The following is a 23,774-nucleotide window of genomic DNA, read 5'->3' as shown; positions in this document are numbered from 1 at the left end:
AATCTAGGCTCTGGGCCAGGCGATCTAACAGAACTTATGGTATGATCTCCCCAGGTCGCGACAGCCCCGGAAGCGATCCACCCAGCTGTCGGATTTACAAAAAAGCCTCCGGCCGAAGCATAAACTCCAGCCCCAAAATCTCACAGCCACTCGGCGATGAGCTTTTGATGCTTAGTCTTCGCATCAACCAACGACTCCAATGGAATATGCATTAGCTGGGCAATTTGCTGCATCTAGGAGAACGGCCCCTCACTTTTCGCTCGTTACCCCTCCATCAACCTTGTTTCTCACTATTGACTGAGTTGTGCACGGCCTACGGGCAAACGCTACTCAATCAATGCATTATCTCCGGAGGTGTTCCGGCCCGGCCGAGAAAATTGCCAAGTCGGGACAGTATGCTCATGGTCGCCGGAGCATGACCCGCACGCCTGATTATCGTTCGATCGGTAGCTGGTCGCGGGACACTGTGAGAACAACACATTTACCGCAGTCAGGAACTCTGGTCTCATTGAAAGTCCGACACTGAGCGCACTGATACAGCAAAATTCTGTGGGATCTCGACTTTGCTGACGCATCAATGTTCAAGTAAGGCAGTTGCTATACCTTGTGACTTGGTTACGTAGTGTACTTCGCTCGGAGGAGGCTTTGGCCAACTGAAAGCCCTCTATTCCCTGCGGCTTTGTTTCTCATTGCTGAGAAAGCTCACTGAAGCTATCCTGACTCGGGAGATGTCTGCCGCCTGTAGGTATTACTTCAGGTGAGAAAGTACTTCGTACGAATACGGATGGCCCATGTCAACCGACACAATGTCGGATTCGCCCCACTCGCGCAGACAAAGTCACGAATAGCACGTAGCAGATTGCACATCAACCAAGTAAGTAGGTTTAAATAGCTTATGCTATTCCAACCACAACAGAGAAAAAGAAGCGGTCTGTGGGAGTGAAAAATGCGCAACTCACCTGATAGCGCATGTGAAAAGCCGTTTCTAGAGGTCCAATGTTTATGTCTGGTTCGTGACAGAAAGCAACATACGCGCCTTTGCCTTTACCAACTCGCTTGTAGATGTCGGCCACTATTGCAGGAAGCTTCCCATCACAAATGTAAATATAGGAAAAGATCCCACTCCATTCTGTGACGCCATGAAGACTAAAGAGATCACTTATTCTTGTCAGTGAGGGCCAGAGCAGGCTCAGACTTCTCGGAATATTCAAGACACCGGCATACCGTTCACGGACGGGATACATAGGTGCAGCTGAACTTGCCTAGGTCCTTGAAGTTTCAAACAGATCGGCTTGGCGATGTGGTGGTCGTCGATCTAGTTGCTGTGCCGGTAGCTATTAGTTGCGGAACCCACTTTGGCCGAAGACAAGCGACAGAAAGCTTTGTGGTTATGAATAATCCTTGTCCAAATCCTACTTCTATCCAACTTGGATATCAGAAACACCACTGATTCCCCTAGTTCCGTCCAGACCAGCGAACCTGACTTCTTTTTCAGGATCCTTCTCAGAAAGACAAATGACTTTGCCGCTGCCATTGAAGGAGAGTGTCTGCAGGAAAGACTACAGGGGGGTGTCTGTCCAACAGACAACAGAGTCCGCTTCGCTGACAAAGGCATCCGTCATCAAGTCGAGTTCGCTGAGTCCGTCGATATGGCCCAGTTTTGCTATAGCCCTGACTCAAATGGCGATTTATGGTCGAGAACACGCAACGCCCGACTTATCATGAGCACTAATATCGTTGTCTAAGATGGTTTCTGAGAATTGCTGAACTACAAGCCGTCCTAACGTTGCGACTGCAGGAACATATCGCGAGTTCGCCTGCCTTCATTCTGATGTGCGCGACTTTAATGGGTGAGCCTGTGCTGTCGCCGATTATTGTACTCAACTATGCCATGAACTTGACCTCTGACCCGAAGTTTTCCTCGTGGAGGAGGCTGGTGACAACAATTCTGATGCGACATTGGAATCCATTGTGGCAAATGAAGTCAGATATGCGGTGACGGACGATTACGGAAAGAATATCCACCTCGAGAGCCTAATAGCCGGGCAGCCCTCAATAGCGACATAGCTATTCGTCCTTCTATTGATTTTCACCGAAATTCTGGAGACATAAAAGCGAATAGATACTACGAACGCTACTTTGAGGTTCAAGGAGTTGGACACATCAGATCGAGATGGCCTCCAAAACTTAGCTACAGTCGAATGGAGGATCTTTTTGACCAAGACGGTGTAGACTTCTTCAGAAAGGCCATCAATTCCCGCTTCAACTTGAACAATGCTTTACCGCGCGTAACACCTAAGGCTAATGGGAAAATGCTGCCATAGCATAGATGTTCTGGTCGCCACAGCGGCCACATGAGGATACTGTGAGACAATTGGTATGGCGACGTCCCGACCTAAAGCATCCATGTGCCATTTCTTGTGTTGTTGACAATTAACACCATAATCTCTTCGAGAACCTTCGGGTTTTGCCATCTCGTTTGCAATGGATTGCGGTCTGCCAGAACCTAAACCCATGGTGCAGAAATGATCCAGAGAACGCGCAAAGGCTGCTGGCATTGGAATCGGAGTAAAGCACGCAGGCTTCATCCAAGGCATTCCCAGAGATGGTAGCTGGATTTCTAGATTTCTATGGCGAGAAAGGGAGCCATCCGGAGATTCAGAGATGCCCAAGGTGCTTGAGTGCAATGTTGAGAGAAGATCTGATAGCACCCATAATTGTGAGGAGGAAATCGATCCGGGCGGTTTCCTCAACGAACCCATGCAGCAGCGAATGGGGGCGTAGAGATTTGTTTAAGCGCAACGGACGAGGCAAAGAATGCCATGCAATTAGGTTTTATGTACTTTCCTCATTGAGAGGCTTTGGATTGGCGTCAAGGAAGTCCACCGACCCCAAGAGGCCCTTTGGTCAAGGGATTCGAGGACTTCCCCTCAAGTAGAATTGTCGCTATATGCTCATCCGAGGAAATAAAGAAGCAAAAGATTGAAAGGTTTGGTCGTCAAACTAGATTCCTAGACCATACTCTGGAACATCGAAAGGCAGCCGTCGCAACTTGAGTGGCCTGATCCTCAAATGAAGTGTATTCGTTCTCCTATAAGTATCACATACAAGACTGGGTCGTAACTAAATGTCAAGACTGGTCACAGAACAAGGGCCAGGACTAGCACTGGTAAAAATATAATAACGCCAGAGGTGAAGGATTCAGCTTGTAAACATAGACAGCGTATGCTGACGAAGACGGCGATATGCTCGCCGCGATGCTATTCGAAAATTCGCGACAAAGCGATTCTGCATGAAACTCGAGCAGCGCTGGTGCAAATTGTCAGTCATTTGTTTCGATTAAGCTAACTTGGATCATTGAGCAGTCTTTCTCATCTGCAACACCAGACTTAGCTCGGCTTCGCAACAGGCCTGGGCCCTGGCCAATTTGTTGAAGCTTTGATTCCGAGATTGAGTTTAATATGTGGTGTAACTTATGGCGTGTTTGTCCTCTTTCTCAGAACAAGGAGCTTCTGAACTCTGTCGGGAAGAAATGAAATCAATATTGCGAACAGGCAGAATTTTCTTTTGGCATGGGCAGTCGTCAACCAAGTCACGTAACGCCAGCTGAACATAGCGCTTGGCACGGGGACAGATGTTGCGCGGCCCAGGCCCTTTTTCTTCTCTCACCCGTCCGTTTGTACCTGAAACTAAGCCTCAATTTCCAATGTTTCACCACGGGCCATAACTAGCAGGGGCAGTCCACGATGGGCAGAAAAGAAGCTCAATCTTTTCTCGCGGGATTTTGGGGCAGTGGACGCGTAGTAACTCGTTTTTGAGTTTGCTGTTTCTGTCGGTGAACAGCGCCGGCGATCGCGGGGACGAGTCAGTGCACGCTGCATCACGGATGCCGAGGGAATCATGCCACAAGCGGAAGTAAAGTTACACCGGGACAATATACGACATAAGAGGTAGATATTCACAAAAGATCCAATCGGAACTGGAGGATATATTCGGTGGAAGAATATGTACGAAGAAAATGAGTATGGTCCTGCCCAGCAACCCAAAGCATTTCCAGCCCAGGGAATCCTGATCACCCCTTACATGTAAGCGGAGTCGTAGTAAGCCGCGCTGGTGTAGCTGCTGCCCAGAATGCTGGCGGGAGTGACGGCAGCGCTCAACTTCTTGGAGAAGCTGGCGCGAGTGCCCTGGGATCCGATGCCGGTGTTCTGGTACTCTCCGAACAGAACGTTGGCGGTGCGAGGGTCGCCGTCGTTCCACTGCTTCCAGCCCGCGGAGTTGATGACGCCGGTCATGGAGGTCTTCTGGAAGACAACCTGGGCATACTGGCCCCAGGGACGGCCAAGGTAGTAGGCGCCATCGGCGACGGAGTTTCCGGAGGCGGCGGCGATGCTGCAGCTGTTGAAGACGTATTCGGACTTATCGGACGAGCTGGCACGGCCGTTGGCTATTATTTTTTATTAGCGTCTCTCACTTGATATCGGTGTGAAGCTGGTTTCTTACCAGTGACATAGCCGAGAGAAGCAGCCACAACGCGAAGATCGCACTTCTCAAACCAGGCCATGGCCTTCTGACCGAAGATGAAGTCCGTAGCACCCTGGATGAGGCACTTGGAGTAAAGCTGGTTACCCTGCTGGGCAAGAAGGGTATCCTGGAACCCGGTGAAAGCGCTGGCGTAGAATGCGCTGTCAGAGTAGGCGCTGAGAGCCACGGCCTGGCTGCCCTTGCCGTAAGTGTTGGCTACGTTGACGTTGTAGAGCTTGAAGTTCTTGGCCTTGATGCGGAGGGTGGCGCTGCCGTCATTGTCGAGGCCGTCAGCCTGGCTCTTCTTGGCGGTGATGGTCACTTTGTTGCCGGCGTAGCTGCTCGTATCGGCCGTGTATCCGTAGATGGTGAGCTGAGCCGTCCGCGCGGGACGAGGACCTGCTCGCTGTAGGTACCCTGGTCAATGAAGATGCATTGCTTGGCGGAGTCGGTGGTGGAAAGGGCGTCGACGGCCTTCTGGATGGTGCTGTATTGGCCACCAGACTTCTTGACAGTCAAGCATCCAGAAGGTGCGGAGGTGCGGCTGGCTGCCAGAGCCGCCGTGACGAAGGTAAGAGCGGTAAGAAAGGACTTCATGGTGTCGAGTAAAAAGAAGAAGAATGGAAAAGAATGTGGTCTTGGTTCGTCCCAAGGTTGGCCTAAGAGTAGATCATCCGGACTAGCAACTATAGAGCGGCTTGGCTCACCCTTATGTACTTCAATCAAGAGGCCCACAAGGCTTCTAGTGCCGACGGGCTGGATGCGAAAGTTCAGAGCCACGAGAGCTTCGTCTTCCCTCCCTTCTCCGCGTGTTCAGCTAGATGCTGGGCTCCTGGAGTAGCCGGGCATGATTGGTGGAGACGGCCATCGGCAGACAGGAGGTGCTCCGTAGATTAAACCCGATTAAACAACCAATCCCGAGCTTTTGAACTTTAACAAGGATAGACTGCTAGCTGGGGTGCACCCCGCAGCGGCAGTCCGCGGCCACAAGGAGTTCATTACTTTGGAACCGAGCCTTCTAGACCGGCCTCATCCTGTTGGCGGATTAATTTACCGATGACCCCATCTTGTACCGCCACGGAGGTTGACTGTGCAGTTCGCCAAAGCGTTGACGGTGGAGATCGTGAAATTTGCGGGGTGGCCAGCCCAGCAATGGACAAAGAGGTTCAGTGATCCGAGAGCGATTTCGGCTTGGTATCGTTTCTAGAACAGTGCTCGCTGCAACGCAGGGGACCGACGAGTCAGATTGTCGGGATGAGCCCAGAGCGTCGTAGCATCTTCATCCCACCAGGGGAGATAGGGGTTGTGTGGATCGTCTAATGTGAAGTTGACGAAACATTTGGGCTTTTAAACTACATACTAGAGAAAGCTTGGCCGAACGAAAGCACTAAAATTTCCCTCGTGTTTCTGCTGTCGTCACCTATAATCGGCATCGGGTCCGATTTATGGCCTTTTCGTCCTTCGCCACAACCTTGCTAAACTTAACAGAGAGTGGGAGAGTTTTGACGCTATTTATGCGTATTTGCGACTCTCGAGGGCGGGGACAGTAGTTGAAATCGACCGAGTGACAGTCGATTGGCCCTCCACGCCTCCGTGCCGCCTAGGTCTACTTTACTCATCGATATTTTGTCTTCGTGATGGGCTTTGACAACCCGCTCTGCAGAGGTATCCATCAACATGAAGCTACATAGTGGCTGAGCGCTTGGCATTGTGTTGGAAAAGCAAAGAGTGATCAAATCGCACCTGGTAATTGTTTGCATCAAGTGACACAGCTCAAACGGGCAAGATAGTTGGGACTTATGAGGACCATACCCGGCCGATGTAACTATTAGGCTCAAATGCGACTGTAGTCTCCTCTGATCATCCAAATACCTGCTGGCTCCCTTCCACCAATCAAGTTAATTGACATGGAGAACACGGCCGGCAGTGATACGTTACGGCAAGCTGCAATGGTGGCCGTCAGACGGGTTTCTACAGAACTAAAAGACCGAGACCTTCTAGGCCTTTGAGTTACCAATTATTACATAAAATACTGCCCCCATGTGGTGACTGCAATTTTCGCAGCCAGCCGCCGAAAACCAGTATTTACTCGATCGGGTTACTCTCGGCTAAGTGTCGTGTTGATTGCTTGTATTGTTGGACTAGACTGAGCCCCCGGTCGCGGTTGCAAAGTCAAATCAAATCACTGCAAACATGCTTCCTTGTGTCGTATTGACAAACTCGCACGTAACACAGCCGCCATCTATCTAGGACCAACAACTAGCAAATACTGAATGTCCCTACAGCTAAGCACCCCATTCCGGGTCAATGCGACTTCGTGAAGGAGATGCTTCCACAGTCATCATGGAAAATGCGACTCTTCGATGTTATTGCTCAGCAATCCCATCCAGCCTGGGAAACTTTCAAGTTGCATGCACTCTGGGGCGCAGCAGGCCCAGGGGTTGCGGGTATCTCGGCCTCAAAAATTCCACGCTACCGGACAATCGGCAAAGCTTAGAGTCTAAGAAGACCCCAATTCCGGTCGTATTGCTCAATTGATTGTTGAAGGACTTTTAGCAAGTTTCACGTCATATTTGCACTTGAGGGTTCTCAGGCCATAAGCTCACGCGACATGGATGATTTGCTGCCGACACCCGATTGATATTGAGTGAGACGAAAATGTCGAGCTCGACTTCATTTTGGCCACTCGTGGGTTTCTGAGATGACGAAATTTGATTAATTTATACCGCAAAGATTCCTCGCATGTTGTGTTCTTGCGTATGTTAGTGGTAAGTCACTCGGAGTATGAAGAACTCAACATGCAGGCGCTTAGAGAGTCAGTCTCTGAAACCAAATCAGCCGTTGTAAGCTTTCTCTGCATAGAGACTTCGTAGGGACTCTAATCTAGCAAGCGAACAGTCTTGTATACTTGTTTCACCTGCCGAGTGGAAGTATGATACTGCTCGGAGTAGCTGCGCCATTCTTTGGATAAGTAGGTCTATCAAGTCCAACTTGCAAAAGTACCTGGCTTGAGTGAAGCGAATTTACCTACAAATGAAATTTCTTCCCGCGTCTTAAGTTTTATCAATCATGTATCCGTGAAAGACGCAGGCTCTGCAATTTCCAGTTGTTTACGATTAGACAACTGTCGCAGCGCCGCATGCGGCGCTGCCCACTACTGCCGTACGATACTGCCTACTGCGAGACGACTGCCCGTCTCGTACAGTATTGAGACACGACCCCTAATGGGTCGCGCACCTAGAGGAATCAAGCCACTATCTGCTAAATTGTTTTCCATTTTAATCCTCGCTTTGTAGTAGAAATCCTTCATAGCGATGCCAACGCTGCAGGCGTGAATAGCACGGAAGACCTTGATGGACGGACGAAGTCGCAGCATCGAGTATCCAATTTTACAATCCGGTTATCCCTACCTTACAATACCGATTGCCGTAACCTAGAGTGAAGCTTTCTTCAAGATACGTGATCATGTTCAAGACTTGCCATGGGTGGCGGGCTTGATGTATTTGACATTGGCAGTAAATGTGTTGAACGTCAACAGGGCAGCTTTCACAGACGTCAATCTTTATCCTCAAGCTACAATCGTTTTCAGGCGAGATCAGGTTCAATCTTATCTTACTATCTAAAAGTCGAGGAACAGGCGACAAACGTCACCAAATCACAACGTGCTAGGCCAATTATCCCACGTCCTTTCGTAATTTTACGGAATGGTATCAAAAGAACAAAGGGACATAAGCAGGTCCAACAGGGTTTCGGTCTTTTCCTGAAAGAGCCAGCTGCCTTTGAGTTGTGAAGTCGTCAGATGATTTGGAAGCCTATCAAAAAAGGAGTCTCAAATAGAAGAGCTGATATCGGACAAGACTCTATCCGGGTGTTTAATGACGGATTGTCAAAACGTGGTAGCGTTCGCATTGAGAATGTTTGTCGCAGGAACGACGCCATCAATTGTGAGCAGCAGATGATGCCCGATCTTTTACGAGAACATTCATTCACAGGGTGCTCATTTTCCTCCCAAATGCCTGGGTGTCGTCAAAGCGGGCACAACCACGCAAAGCGTCCGCTCTACTTCTCAGAGTTGATGCAGCTGGGAAAGCCTGCGGGTTGCTTCGCTGAGCAACTGCATCGGGATCCCGGGGATCACTGTTTATTGGACACGAATGCTTCATAAACGATTTTGCCAGGGTTTCCGGGTCGACCTGCAGGCTGCGGTGTATCTTGAGGCGATCTTGGGCCTCACTTTATGGGCAATTGTCCTCAACGATCAATCCAGACTTGGAGAACAATCTGCGACTGAACTAGTTGAGAATGCCAGAATAATCCCCTTTTCATGAGCACAGCGAGTTCGAGGAAAGCCTCTGGTACCCCATCAATGCTCGATGGGAATCGAGTACTGCGATCTTTCAGTTTGAAGAGCAAGAGAAACTTGGCCTCTTGAATCTCTGGCTGAGTTCCTAAGACAATAAGAAATCTCCAACCTGGACCACTATGGAGAAGGAGAGGTCGAACGACATGAGTGGTCAAACAAGCTGTGCTTTCAAACCTGGACAAGTTTTTCGACCTTGGGGTTAGTCCACTTTCGTAGAACATCTCATAAAGGCAAACGCCCAGGATCGCCAAGTCGATGCCATGTCAGCTAAAATCAAATTCATTCGTGCAAAAAGCTCACTCGTCGATATCTGCGCTCAAAAGCTTCTCACCTGTCTGCTTCTCGGGCTCAAGGATGCATTGATGAGAAGCCCTTGCCCAAACGAATTCAACAATGCCAAATCAACTATAGACCATGCCTATCGGAACTTGAGGATGGGAAGTTCTTTGGTCACGAAAGTGGTGGATATGTTCGTAGACACCGGTCTGGGAACACATACAGAGGCTTTGCTCTGCGTGGTTCCCGCGTTGAGGAGTCAATTCCCTACTGATACCCTTGAGCTCAAGGCTTTGGGTGTCCTTGCATTGAACGGAAGTAGATAATCAGGCGTGGAGCTCGAATTTGTAAGTGCGAGTATTGAGTCTCGTTGAACACTCGTTCAATCGGCCCCTTCCCACGGCTCCTATATGATGGTCTACAATTACTTCAACCTACACAACAACATAGATCCCAACTGTTGATGTTCTCACATTTGTACGAGCAACGCAAGTCTATTATAAGCTACAGAGCCGAGATCAAAACTATACTTAAAGACTACAACGAATTCCTCGACCAGTTCAAGATTTTGGACCAACAAGCCGTCTTTCATGGAAAAGCCGTGCATTCTACCCTTGACGCTACCAAACTAGTAGTCTCTCTGGAGTCGAACAATCTGTATAGCGTGATGTGTTTTCTGGCGAAAGCAACCACAGCCGAGTTTGGGGCAGAAAAGAGCTTGCCATCTTCAAAGGAGATGTCTAAGGCTTTGATAGTAGCTGCGAGGCAAGGTTCAGTCGGCGTGCTTTGCATCCTAATGAATCTTGGCCTCGATCCGAACCAGGCTGGGGACGGAGCTAAATCAACTCTTGACGTCTGTCTCGAACATGGTTACGAAGTCTGCGCACGAGTTCTGATCAGCTTTGGAGCTTCCGTACGCATGCCAGGGGATCAGGGACTGGTCCTTTTAAATGCGGCTATTCGAAGGGACCAAACGGCTCAAGTCGACCTGTTGTTAGAGATGTTGAACATTCGACCTTATGACTACATGATAGCAATAGGGGAAGCCTGGCACTGTTGGAGAATTTCTGATCGACATTCATCCATCCTCTCAAAGCTTATCAAGCGTGGGTCCAACATCGGAGTCAGTCCAGCAACGATTTTCTCTGGAGAGTCCTATAATCCAGGCTGTTCTCTCGTCCACGAGAGTGGGTTTTTTGTTACTGTCTTAAGATGGAGGAGGAGGTCATCGCCATGTATGGGCATCATCTAATGCTTTGGGCACTGCATAGCTGGAGAGGAATGGACTAGTCCACAGCCCGACGGTTGGTTCGAGCTGGTGTACGGCCTGACCAACCACTTGCGACCCCTTGTAGTAACACGGCACTTCACCTTACTGTCAAATGGCCGGCTACCCTGGAATCCTTATCTCGGACGACAACATACATCCCAATACTGAAGTGAAGAACGGTACAGGCCATACGCCCTTATGCAAGGCTGTTTGCGAAGGCCAGTATGAATCAACGACCCTGCTTCTGGAAAGAGTGGCTTCCCCGGAACTCATCGGCCGTGGACAGAGGCCCATGGACTATGCGATTCACAACCAGGATGTTGAGACTTCTTTGGGATCATGGTGCAAGCATCAAGTCTGTTAATATCAGGTGCCAGTAAAGGGTGGTGAAAGCGACAAGCCCGGGGGAGGTGGAAAAGTTGTTGAGTTCAGGGAAGCAGAACAACAACCCGAGTTGAGTCGGGAAGCTCATAGGAGTTGATGATCTCCAGACCAGAGTACCTGACGTATATTGACAGGGCATGGATGCAGTTGAGGAATATGGGAAAAGGAGTTCTTAAGCTGAAGGGACGTCCATGCCGGTGGACGGTGTTGTCATGATCTCAGGGATGCTGCTGGTGTAGGAATGGGGTTGTCGGTTCCTTTATCATTGAAGCAACGGATGTAGGCGCTATATAAGTCGCTGGATCAAAGCCAAGTTGCTGCTGGGGTCAAGCTGGCGGCTATGTAAGGGCGATGCGATGGGGTCTTGATACAATTGTCCTTCAGTTTCGTTTGAATCTCGGCCAGCAACAATCACGTACACGGTGAATACGAGTCTGTATGCTTATCATTCTATTCGACTGCTCCTCAATTCTATCCTTGGTGAACCGTGAAGTAGTTCGCACCGCATGAAAATCGCATACTTAACTAAATACCTGTGCTATCTGTTGAAATTTCATTCACTGCGGAAAAGCGACCTCGACTATACCGATAAGGCTCAGTTTTCTCTCCTGCGGAACGCGATATGCTGTCATATCCTTGCCGTACATAGCAGGCCGCAGTATTGACAAAGACTCATCCATCAGAAGCAAGATTCCAGACCACACCTACAGAATATCCACTTGAAGCTTAGAAGACGGAAGCCTCCATGTTACGAGCCGATTTCCCTTTCCAGTCAAGATGGCAAACTAAATGAACGAATTAATGGACCACTATGCTGCCATATCGTCATCATCTCACGGACGTCCTGCGTCCTTGTGGACGAGTCTCTATCGTTGAAACAATAGTCGCTGACGCGGATTCAATGGCTTGCTTTTTATTGATGAAGAGCGGCAAGCATCTGTTCCGACTTTTCCGACCAGTTCCTACCAGAGCTGTCCACAGCCTGTCAAATGCAAGCCGAAACAAAACAGCCAGGCCAACAGGTGGCCAGGCGCCGTGGTGGAAGACCGAATGTGTCGTTGTCTGTTGTTCAGAGCGGGTCAGGGGTGAAGGCGCCAACGGGGGTCGCCAAGCTTTGTGTCAAGGAAAGGGCAGAGTGTGCCCAGCCGGCCGCGAGCGAGAGATGGATTGAAATGCTGGACTGGTTGACTGGAGCTACCCAACACACTGGGCCCTCAGCCGGGCCAGGATGGGAGCAGCCAGGACGTTTGTGAATGGCAATGGTTTTCGTGGCCGGGGGAAGCCGAGGTACTCCGTAGGGTACCGATGACTCGTCCGTGCCGGTGGTCCGGTATCCCTGACCCACCCCCGTCGCAGATATATCGGTAAAGTGGCCGTCCCTTCCGCTTGGGTGTAGATACTCGAGTCATCATTCCAGCAGCCAATGGTTTACTTCACTTCGGACGGCCGAGATATTCGCATGTTCTCGGGCAGTCTTTGGGCACCTTGCTAGGTAGATCAGCTTGTATTGGAAAGATTCGTCTTAAAAGAGTGTGATAATTCGCACTAGCCCAAACTGCGCCCTCAATATCCCCAAGAAAACATGCTTAAACGAAGGGGGGAGAAAATCGAATAGTCAAAAACGTAAATTACACAGCCTCCCGCGGCTAATGGAAACGAGTCTTGCCATACTTGTCAATATGAGGCCTCTCACCAGCAAGGCAAGTAACCCAGCCGTCCAACTGCTGCTCGGTATCCATGCCATTAGGCCACTCGTTCTCCATCTCCTCTCTCTTCTTGGTCTTGGGCTTGCCATCCCTCACACGAAGCTTCTCAAAAAAGACATAGGCCGCATAAAAGACACTGCTGGTGTTGCCAGACGCGGGTCCCTTCTTGTTCATGAAATTGGTGAGCAAGTTGGGAGCAATCTTGTGGTCCGATCCAGCGGGGTACGCGGCCTTGACGATGGCGCGTAGGAAGGCTGCCTTTGTGACACCTTCTTTTTGAAGGATGGCGCGGATCTTGGTGCGGACTATGTCGCAGGTGTCGAAGACGGGGACTTTCATCTCACCGTCACCCGGGAGCTGGATTTCAGAGAGGTCCGGGAGGGGACCCTGCTTGTCAGCAGCCTTCTTGGTTGCCTGCTTCTTGGGAGCTGGCGCAGCGGCGCCGGTGTCACCATCACCGTCGGCAGCGGCGTCCGACTTGCGCTTGCGGGACTTTGGCGCCGGCTTCTCGGCGGGCTGGACGTGTCACGGTGTCAGCTTTGGGAGCTGTGTCACGGCATTGGCTTCTGAAGGCGATAGAAAAGAGAATCCTGGCATCCGACTCGTGACAGACGATAATCATGGGACGGCATAATGAGACACATATTCTTTCAAGAATGTCGAGATATCTGCGCGATTGCGTACCTTTGCGGCCGTGTTTTGGCCCACGACGCGGTTCGCGTCAGCCTCACCCAACGGGCTGGGCGCGGCGGCAGTGGCTTTCTTAGTGGCTTTCTTGGGCGGCATTATCAAGAATGTTGCGAAATACGGAGACGGACACGGCTCCGGTGAAGTGGACGGAAGAGGTCTCCGAGTCGGACGATGTTTGCTAGGTAAATGGTAACAATTACGGCGCCTCTCTAAGTGTCTGAAGGAAGTGGTTCTATCCCTGTGTGGAAGCTTCTACCCAAAAAAGCTGCCTACGTAAGAGACGCGTCGAGTGGGACGGTGTCGGTAAGTGGCCGGCAGGGGCCCCCAAAAGTCACGGTAGGTGGGAGGGACGGGGCCTGGAGGGGGAAAGAAGATTGATGGAAGCATAACGTCATCGGATAAACAGCACGGGACGAGACATGGGAGCACGGAGATATTGATCCATTTGCACTTTAGACAGATTGGCAGGAAGAGGTGAGACAGGGAAGTACCTCCTTTTTCGATCCAATATCCGTCCCATCAGAGGAGAATTAGGAAAGAATTGGCAAAAGGCTCGAAAAATTGGGAATGGGCAAGAAGCACGGGCCAGATCAAGCGAGGGTCTCGGAAGGCAGAAGCTGGCGATGCCGTGCAGGACACTTGGAAGGAACAATCAAAATAAATTGAACAGAGGAGAAAAGGAAGGAAGGAAGGGACATTTTTGGCCCATGGCTGCCAAGAATTGATGATGGGTGGATCCATTGAGGAGGGAAATCCACTGACCGAGATCCATGGATTCATCTAGCTCCACCCCTGTGGCGGTACGTACCCACGAGAACGTGGAGTGGAAGGAGGTGGAAGTGGAGGTTGCAGTTTCAGGCCGCGCGAATTTGGGTCTCCGGGAAGGCACATGGATGGCTATCATTGATTTCGACAAGCAACGATTTGTTTGCTGGCAGGAAGGAACTTCCTCCATCATCAATGGCTGTTTCTCAGAAGAGGCGCGGGTGAGATGAGCCCTGGTTGGGCCATCCGAACTTGCGCTCAGCGGCAGGAGCCCATGCGGTCATGCTTTCACGCAACTGCGTACCCGGCGTGCCTGCTGCGTGCCCCTGGAGCCTCTGCGGACATGACGGACCAGAAGAGGAGGAGCCCTGCAACACTATTGGTCACTCCTTCTCGTCGAGTTCGGAAGTCCCTTGGGATCCAGATGAGTCAGCAGTGGGAGTCCGAAGAAAAGTCGAGAATGGGAAAAAAGAGGGTTTTGGTCCAGGCACAGAGTTGCGGCTGCACCCTGCGGGAACCAGGAGGCGACGATCACCAAGAAAACAGACTCCTCTTCCGGCTGCACCCCTGACCAGACCGAGTTCATCGACCAGCAGCAATGAGCATGGCATGGCTGCATGGCCAGCATCACCCCTTGATGACACCCTGCGCTGCACTGCAGGCACACATCAAGAAGACAGAATTTTTACTCGCCTGAACCCCGTCGAGCACAGATCGAGACCTTTCACAAAGTTGCAAATAGATTGCTGTCCCGAAGCCCAACGACATGCGCTCACCACCTAGTGTAGAGTCCCAGACTCTCCCTGTCATCCAGACCTGCGCTGTCGAAACTTGGCGGCAGTTGACCCTTTCCTTTCCACTTGTTCATTTCGATTCTCGGCTTTTCCACCATTTTTATCGTCGAGATTCTCACCGCTCGCACAAGCGCCCACCGGCAGTTCCACTGGGCCCCGTGAAGTTCGAACCAGAAAGGCGATGGCTACGGGGGCAAATGGCCTGTCGCCCGTTATTGATACGAAGCTTGCATACAAATCCGTATCGAGGCTGATCAGCTCCCAAATCGAGCTTGAGGCCAGTCAGGCTCCACGACCAGATCCGCTGCTTCGAGAATAGATACCAGGGGGCTCGACAATGTTCACAGTTCGGCTCCGTCGCCCAAGATTCCAAGTCGGAGTTCAAGTGGGAAGCCAGACATTGGATTGAGGACTCGAGATGAAAACCAAGCATCGCCAAGCCTGCCATGCTTGCTTGTTGTGAACAGCTGGATATGCTGGATCACCCATCAAGCAAGGCGTCGAGCCCTAAGAATTACGGCCTGCATCCCTCCTCGCCTCATCACAGACGTGCCAACCCGTTTCCTCCACCGCTATCCACCCCAGTTTGCTTCTTTACCCGCTTCGACTCGTCATCCCTCCAGGGCTTCAATCTCCAAGTCTCCAGTCAATCGGGTATCGGCTCACACTGGAACTCGTCCAGACCTGGCCTGCATGTGCCCAGTAAGCCAGCCAGCCGAGGGTCACTCGCTGTTGCCAGCCAAGCACTGCCCTGCTGCCAGTATCAGCGGCAGAAGCAAACTCGACAAGCCAGCACTGACCACCCACCTCCCCTTTCCAACGCTCAGACGAACTGCCATCCCGTCGCCCTCAATCTCATTTCTTCTCCTCACTGCCACTTATGCTTACTGCAAGCTTGGCTTAACCTTTGCTGACTGACCCAATATGATGTGGGCGGAAGTGCGCTTCGGCTCACTGACTCCGAACTAACATGCTAATCCACGATTTAATGCCTCTGTCAATCCCAAGAAGGCTTGCCGGTCCCTAAGCTTAACCTTGGGTGGATCATTCACAGATCTTCACAGCAGATGCTACTATGATTTTTGATGTCGCTCATATGCCACCTTAGAACCAACAGACAGATCTTACCACTCTCGACAAGCGAGCAACAAGATGCCCGCCATAACTGCGCTGCTTTGGCGCCTCAGATCTGTTTACCGCGCCGCCAGCGGCCAACGTGCACTAGGTCACCTTGCTTCAACCCTGCACTACGGGATACAACAAGTCACCACCTTCATTTATGCTGAAACGGCTTGATCTCGCCATGGCTGCTCGGCATGGCCACCACCCCCGCTTGTTTCCCGCCTTTTCACCTATGGGCACGTTTCCAGCCGCGATGGCCTCGCTTCGGCTTCTGCTTGCGGTTCTAGATCCCGGGATAACAACGGGGGGTAGACGCCGGCCCCACGACCCCCTTCCTTTTCGATGCAGGGTGGGCGCCTCCTGCTTCAACGTCGAACCCCCCCCCCCCCCCCCCCCCCCCCCCCCCCCCCCCCCCCCCCCCCCCCCCCCCCCCCCCCCCCCCCCCACCCACCCCACCCCGCCCCCCCCCCCCCCTCCCCTGCGGGCCCCCCCCCCCCCCCCACCCCACCCCCCCCCCCCCCCCCCCCCCGCCTTACGATTCCACTCGATCACATTCACAACCCATTCGCAATCAACTTGTGCCTGGCCAACGCAGCCTGGACACCGCCCGGCCATGGATTTGCACAGGGACTCCTTGGACATGACCCCTGGCTCTGCTCCGTGAGGGACGGAGACGGGGCCGCAGTGGTTCTAGCATGGCTTACATGGGATGAGAATCGATACTGTCTCCTGATGGGCGTGGTCGAAATTGCTTGCATCCACGCAACGCAGGTATGCGCCACCACCCACGACCATGAGCGCTACTCTGGGCTATCTCGAGATATAAGGTCCTCTTCTCTTCGTTCAAATCGTCTGCTCCTACTCTTTTTCTCCTCATCCAACAGGCTCATTCCCGCAGCTTTCCATTCCCACACTCTTTTCCGCTTTTCAGCACATTTCTTTCATTTGAACACTTCATTGATTGAAGTTCACTATCTTTACGACTTGAAGTCAATATCCACTCTTTCCACGAACGAAAACTACATCCAACAACACCAAACTCAACACTTTTGGAAAATCTGCAAAAATGCCTTCCTTCAAGAACTCCGCTGTCCTTTCCGCCATTGCCGGCGCCGCCTCTGTCATGGCCCACGGTCACGTCAACTACTTCACCGATGGCTCTGAGCAGTTCGCCGGTTACGACGTCACCTCGCTCCCTTACATGAGCAGCCCCCCCGACGTGTAAGTGGGACACCATGTGATTCAAAGCAACTTTGACATTGACAATATTGTAGCTACGGCTGGAAGAACACCGCCACTGACAACGGCTTCGTCGACCCCTCCTCCTACGCCGCTGCCGACATCATCTGCCACAAGAACTCCGAGAACGCCAAGCTCACCGCAAAGGTCGCCGCTGGTGACAAGCTCCAGATCTTCTGGAACACCTGGCCCGAGTCCCACAAGGGTCCCGTTATCGACTACCTCGCCTCTTGCGGCACTGACTGCTCTACCGTCGACAAGACCTCCCTCGAGTTCTTCAAGATCGCTGAGGCCGGTCTCGTTGACGCCTCTGCCAACAAGTGGGCTTCCGATGAGCTCATTGCTGCCAACAACTCCTGGGCTGTCACCATCCCCACTTCCCTGAAGCCCGGCAACTACGTTCTCCGTCACGAGATCATTGCCCTTCACTCCGCTGGCCAGGAGAACGGTGCCCAGAACTACCCCCAGTGCCTCAACATTGAGGTTACCGGCTCCGGCTCTGACCTTCCCGCTGGTACCAAGGGTGAGGCCCTCTACAAGGCCACCGACGCCGGTATCCTCATCTCCATCTACAACTCCCTGACCAGCTACTCCATCCCTGGCCCTGCCCTTCCCTCCGTCTTCGGTGGCTCCGGCTCCGGCTCCGGCTCCGGCTCTGCTTCCTCCGCCGCTCCCGCCGCCACCACCACTGCTGCCGCCACCTCTGCCGCCGCCGCTTCTTCCACCGCCCCCGCCGTCACCTCTGCTGCCGCTGCCACCACCACCGCTGCTGCTGAGGTCGTCGCTACCTCCGCCCCTGCTTCCAGCTCCGTCTCTGCCCAGCAGCCTGCCGCCACTGGCAAGCCCTCCTGCGCCGAGAAGCGCAAGCGCAGCCTGGCCCGCCGCATGGCCCGCCAGCACGCCCGTGACGTCGTCCGCCGCGTTTAAATTTCGCGTCTCAACTGAGAGCGAGAGGCGAGGACTCACTTCGAGCCAACCCCGAGCCGCTTTGGCGAAAGAGGTTAGCTCAACCCACTAGGCTCATGAAGACATGATTGCTTTGTTGGACTTTTTCACTTGTATATACTATAACGACACTTGTTGGTTTTCGTGTACAACACCGACGTGGATCTTGGACAAAAAGACTTCTACCTTTACTACCTAGCTACGTACGGCCGTGCCGGAGTATACTAGACGAATGGAAAGGGCGGACTAGAATGGTCCTGCTCATACACTTCACTTAATCATTGCTCGCCTATGTGACTGAATTTGTTCTGTGCTTGAATCGCGATGAAGAGTTCCTAATGTCAGTGTTGGGATTGCGCTTCGACTCCTTCCTGAATGCAGTTTAATTCGCCTTAATTATATTACTAATCACCCCAGAAGACATGGACAAGCCGGAGAGGCGAGTAATCAGCCCGGCAGATCTGTGGGGCTTTCTCTCAGGAATGGAGAGGGATCCCTCTTCTGGCAGCTCGGTGCCTGTTCCCTCGTCATATAGAGCATCGAGGATCCTGTATCAGGTGAACACTATGTTGGAAACGATGACTGTTTTTCTCAATCCATGTCTCGTCCGAACTTTGTTTCCCTTTCCGTTCCCTTTCGGGTTCCCCCCTTGGGGCTGGAACGTGCTGGACTGATGGTCTGTGGGCGCCGGGTCACCCGAAGACTTGATTAAGGAGTTTGTGAGTCGGTGATTTATGAGATTTGGAGGTTTGGTATTTTCTCCTGATTGGGATACATTTCGCCGGGTTGTTGAGTGTTGGGTAATTGTATCTTATGCATCTATAACTACTCCGTCCTGTTCGGGTTGAGCCTTGAGGGATCTTTCCACCCATATTAGTCTCATTACCAAGCTAACGTTGTAACGCATCTTGGTGCTTACGATCCAATGTTGTCGCAGCGCCACCTATGGCGCTGCCTATTACTGCCGTACGATACCGATGAATTACCTACTGCGGGACAACAACCCGTCCCGTATGATATAGATGCTACTACCTCTTACGTATCCCCACTGAGAAGAATCAAGAGATTTTCTACACTGCATTCTACTTAATTTCTCTTTTTGTGTTAGTTGTACTGCAGCATCTTTCAAGTAAAAAAACGTTTCAAAACCCTACGAAAAAGATCATGGTTCACAATGCAGGCCATGCAGCATGCTCTCATGAGTGAGCGGGCAGCGCGGTCTTCTTTCTCAATAATCATGTGGACATAGTGGACTACTTGAGAACATCAAGGCAATACATTCTGTGCCGGAGAGCCTATGGTATCGATTTATCGATCAACAAAGTACTCAATTTGAATCCTTTCTAAGTGAACGTGACAACAAGCAGATTCTTATATCTCGGCCCGAGCTTGCGTTGGGCGTCTCGTTGCGCCCCTGGATGGGATACTTTGGCAGAGTAGAAAGATTGGTAGACGACAGCATTTATAGGGATTTCTCACTCAAAGGATGCTCATCAGATGATCCACACTTCGCCTCTCATGGACCCTTTGAATCTACTATATCAACGCTCCTGACTGGTTGAAGAGTGATAGGATTCCAGGCAGCACTTCACTCGAGCAACATGAACGACCAGGCAGCGCTGACAGCCAGAGTAACCTTCAACATTAAGATTAGCCAAGCAATTGAAGGGCCAAGGTGAAGTTTGATTGCGGTGAGTGGAGCGCTGGTTGTGTGCCTCGAATTCTCGATCTCTTGAGATAGGTGATGTTGTAGACGCCTATCACATCTCCAACGAACTTCACGACAGGAGAGTTGGTTGTAGTGGGCTTCTGGGATTTTGATAGAATTATGGATGATATACAAAGCTACTCATAAGAGGTCGGATTTATAAACATAGCCACAACATTCTTTCATGCGCCGCATCACTCTCCTGCAGGTCTTAATAGGTAATGTGGCGTAGTAAGAATATGCCTGACAACAGTCCGACCTGCAGTCGCTATTGGCTCCTTTGAAAGATTTCGCTTATCGCCCGGCATGAAGATGTTGCATGGTTTTAATCATCGGTATTGCTCAAACACACTTCATCTTAGCCCAATCATTGTCGAATGGCCGACTCACCTCAAGCACGGCAGACTTTGATGGACTTTTGACCCCATATTCCTGTCTACGTCGCACATTAGTGACATGATTTTGAGACTCATAGGATCCCCAAGTTCGATTGCAATACAAGTGCGAGTGTGAGACTTGAGCCCAGTGAGTCTTGCCAGTCCTAGTCCCGCCAAGGGAGGCAGTGAGCTGCTTGCCTACCCCGGCCTCACACAGAAAGTCGCGCTCGCTTAGAAATGAAGACAGCTCAAGTGCCGAGTTTGTAATTCCTAGAGAAGGATCGGTCTCGACGCCGAAACGAGATCTGCCATGCCGCGACAGAACGAAGGCTCGCCCGCGCCAAGATAAGCCCTAAGGCAGTCGCGAGATGAGATGTGTTAATTCGTCGATTAATCGCTCACGCGTTGCTTGATACCGCATCGCCGGCGTTTCAAACGATTAAAAGCTGAAGAATCAAAGCAATGAAGTCATCATGAGACCCGGTAATAAGGCAATGAGCGACACAACTGTGAGACCCGGACCGCCACGCGAGGCGGATTGAAGATTCCCCGCAAAATATTGAAGTAGGTAGCTGCACGTCGTGCGACAGACTTTCTGTATTGAGACAAGAAACGTCAGTTCCAGCATCTTGGGACGCGGCATCTTATCAGTCGAACGGCAGAAAATCTGACTAGGAAGCGTCATCTTCAGCGGTAATGCCAGTTTTGGCGAAGCGTGGGGAGTTGGGATGGGAGAAAGGAGGGAGAAGGCTTGCTGCTTGAGAGGGAGGAGATAAGGACTTGAAGAGCTGCCGTTGCATTCTTTCTTATCTCTTGGCGGGTCCTCCCCTCGCCCCGACACACTCCCGTGCCTCCGAAGCCCCCTTCCCTTTTTCTCCACCCCGCGGCCTTATCTTTTGACGTTCTACGACCACTTACCGGGCAGAGATGCTCGATTGCAGTACACGCCAGGGCAGCAAACCAGGAATCGACCAATGAGACTCGAGGGAGGAATTATTCAATGGCATTGACTAACACTACTTTTGGGGGGAAGGTGCTCGATGGCAGGGGGTTTGTTATGGTGCCTTGATGCTGCTGCAAGACTTGTGCCCATCCAAAAGCTTGTCTCACAGAGTCCTGGCTTGATTTCTGCAGTGGAATATGGTGCAGACAAGGCTACAAGGATGCGGACAGTCGATTGATCATTGACTTCTATAGATAGGGGAGGGTGGTGGTGCAGGGTTTTTGATATACATATGCGCAGGTCCATCCCATTATCGCGTCGATGAAAGAATGCTCTGAATCACCGTGGTTCTGGAGGTTGTTTTTGTCTTTCTAACGATACCCCTAGTGTTTTTCATTGTTCTAATAACCTTCAATTCCAAGCCACTTGGATCATTTGCTTGCGCCACAACATCGAGCCATTACGAAAGACTACCAGTCTGCAACTCACAATGGCCGACTCGGTGAAAGAAAAGGAGAAGATTGGCTCATCGCCACGACCTGAGGAGAACGGCATCGGCAAGACGACACAGGAGGTCACATTGACCAAAGATGGCTTCAGCGTACATCCTCAGCCCGTCGCGGGCGACGCCATGGATCCCCTCAACTGGTCCCCCTTCCAGAAGAACACAATCCTCGCCATCGTGATGGCATTGTATGTCTAGTCTCACACAGCTCCGCGGCGAATATTGAGACTGACTTGGCTCAAACACAGATACTTCATGTTCACCTACATCACGACTACAACGGTCCCCTCTTTTCCCGAGCTACAGGAGCAATACTCCCTCACTCTCGAAATGGTCAATTGGACCGTCGCCATCCCAGCTCTCGGCCTCGCCATCGGCCCCTTAATATGGTCCTCCCCCGCGGACATCATCGGCCGTCGGCCTATCTTCATCGCAGGCACCGTCGTCGCCTTCGCCGCGACCATTGGTGCCGCCAAGGCCCCTTCGTACGGGGGTTACATGGCGGCTCGCCTCTTCCAGGGGCTTGGCGTCAGTCCCGCCGCGACGGTCGGCCTGGCCATCATCAATGACATGTTCTTCGAGCACGAGCGCGGACAAAAGGTCGGCCTTTGGGTTCTGGCCATCGATTTGGGTCTCCTTGCAGGCCCGCTGATTGGTGGGTTCGTGGATTTGATCGACCACTACTGGATCCAGTGGATGACGGCCATCTTCTTCGCTGTCATCCTCGTCGCGGAGCTTGCTTTCTTATCCGAGACGCTATATCCGAGGGACTATATGCTTTCCAAGACCAAAGGTGTCGTGTCTGGCGCCACAGACGGCTCCATAGACGAGAAAGCTGTGGGACCGACGGCAGCGCCAGAGGCAGTGAATGTTACGAGGACCAAGAAGTTGGGATTCTTGAATGTGAAGCCCGTGCCGGCGATGAAGCATCCCAAGCCGTGGGCGTCGATTGTGCGCTTCGGGAAGTTGTTCAAGTTCTCTGTGGTGCCCATCGCAACGGGAGTGTACTGCTTCGGGTGGTATTGGTGGGTGCTGTCGGTCATCACGATGATTCCCGTGGCCTACATTGATTATTCGCCGCAAGTCCAGGGGTAGGTTACATAGATTGAAGATTTCCTAAATCGGGCAACGGAAGCTAACAACAGATGTTACAGACTCTTCTTCATCGGGCTGATTTTCGGAACTCTGATCTCGGAAATCTTCTTCTCCGGACAACTAAGCGACTGGCTTGTGATAAAGCTCGCAAAGCGCAATGGAGGCGTCAAAACAGCCGAGATGCGTCTGTGGCTGGCTTATCCCGCGGCTCTTCTCACCTCCATCGGCCTCATCATCTGGGGTGTGAGTATCGACAAGGCATACCACTGGATGGTGGGCCAGGTGGCCTTTGCTCTTTGTATGTTGAACCAACTACCTTTCTCAAAAAGCGAAGGCCTCAAAAGTATATACTGACCTTGCTGTTCAATTACAGTCGGCGCGGGAATTCAAATGGGCAACACGGCCATCTGCTCGTACATTGTCGACGCGTACCCGCTTCAGAGCATGGCTGTGATTACTTTTTACGCGGTGCTTCTCAACTTTAGCGCCTTCATCGATCCCTTCTTCATCGCGCCTTGGGTGACGAATGTGGGCTACACTTGGACGTTTGCAGGACACGGTATCATTACCATCTTTTTCTGCATACCAGCGCTGGGTCTATTGCATAGGTTTGGAGGCGCACTTCGAGCAAAGGCCGGAGAGCCGGATTGGGTTAACCCCGAGTATGATCATGATATTGTGCGGGAAGCTTGATTGCAGACTGTAGGCTTCCTGTAGGAATACATCAATGAAGCTTTTTGGGGGTCGGATACGCGTATTCACTTAATTGACCGCTATTTTGCCTGTAACGGAAGTCAAAGTGCCGAGAACGAGAGTATGATGTAAGCTTTTCAATCACTACGGTACACACTATGACTTTTTCCGTTGACAAAGTCTAAACTATTTCACTTGGCTAGATCTCGAACTGAATCTTTCGTAAGCACTCCGCATGCATCTATAGAACTGAATCTTTCGTAAGCACTCCGCATGCATCTATAGCAGTCACGGGCGAGTGGAACTTGGCTTCGTCTTGTTTTACCACACGTGTTGACCAAGTGGTAATACTAGTTTGTCATTGTTTTCTCAATC

The 23,774-nt window shown here is 51.6% G+C and overlaps 6 protein-coding genes across 6 annotated transcripts; 3 read left to right on the top strand and 3 right to left on the bottom strand.

Annotated features, from left to right (window-relative positions):
- Positions 1–4,079: 4,079 nt before the first annotated feature.
- CTAM01_01114 (pectinesterase) lies at positions 4,080–5,121 on the bottom strand (the record flags this gene model as incomplete). Its single annotated transcript, XM_060517157.1, has 3 exons — positions 4,080–4,447; positions 4,504–4,930; positions 4,996–5,121. 3 exons carry the CDS (start codon positions 5,119–5,121, stop codon positions 4,080–4,082), a joined length of 921 nt encoding a protein of 306 aa, XP_060388619.1.
- Positions 5,122–12,031: 6,910 nt separating this feature from the next.
- CTAM01_01113 (uncharacterized protein) lies at positions 12,032–12,229 on the bottom strand (the record flags this gene model as incomplete). Its single annotated transcript, XM_060517156.1, has 1 exon — positions 12,032–12,229. The coding sequence occupies one exon, from the start codon at positions 12,227–12,229 to the stop codon at positions 12,032–12,034; it is 198 nt and encodes a 65-aa protein (XP_060388618.1).
- Positions 12,230–12,463: 234 nt separating this feature from the next.
- Positions 12,464–13,309, bottom strand: CTAM01_01112 (calcineurin is a calcium-dependent; the record flags this gene model as incomplete). The annotated part of the gene is made up of 2 exons (XM_060517155.1): positions 12,464–13,039; positions 13,208–13,309. 2 exons carry the CDS (start codon positions 13,307–13,309, stop codon positions 12,464–12,466), a joined length of 678 nt encoding a protein of 225 aa, XP_060388617.1.
- A 1,799-nt stretch (positions 13,310–15,108) lies between these two features.
- On the top strand, positions 15,109–15,690 carry CTAM01_01111 (uncharacterized protein; the record flags this gene model as incomplete). Its single annotated transcript, XM_060517154.1, has 1 exon — positions 15,109–15,690. A coding segment is annotated over one exon (582 nt), but the record flags the coding sequence as incomplete, so codon positions are not given.
- Positions 15,691–16,960: 1,270 nt separating this feature from the next.
- CTAM01_01110 (endoglucanase-4) lies at positions 16,961–18,060 on the top strand (the record flags this gene model as incomplete). Its single annotated transcript, XM_060517153.1, has 2 exons — positions 16,961–17,115; positions 17,169–18,060. The coding sequence occupies 2 exons, from the start codon at positions 16,961–16,963 to the stop codon at positions 18,058–18,060; spliced, it is 1,047 nt and encodes a 348-aa protein (XP_060388615.1).
- A 3,536-nt stretch (positions 18,061–21,596) lies between these two features.
- Positions 21,597–23,399, top strand: CTAM01_01109 (major facilitator superfamily transporter; the record flags this gene model as incomplete). Its single annotated transcript, XM_060517152.1, has 4 exons — positions 21,597–21,799; positions 21,860–22,702; positions 22,766–23,004; positions 23,080–23,399. The coding sequence occupies 4 exons, from the start codon at positions 21,597–21,599 to the stop codon at positions 23,397–23,399; spliced, it is 1,605 nt and encodes a 534-aa protein (XP_060388614.1).
- Between the last annotated feature and the right edge of the window lie 375 nt (positions 23,400–23,774).

Source organism: Colletotrichum tamarilloi (genome assembly GCF_030869305.1).
Source record: "Colletotrichum tamarilloi strain Tom-12 chromosome Unknown Scaffold_2.1, whole genome shotgun sequence".
Lineage (NCBI taxonomy): Eukaryota > Fungi > Ascomycota > Sordariomycetes > Glomerellales > Glomerellaceae > Colletotrichum > Colletotrichum tamarilloi.
This window is presented reverse-complemented; position numbering and strand designations above follow the sequence as displayed.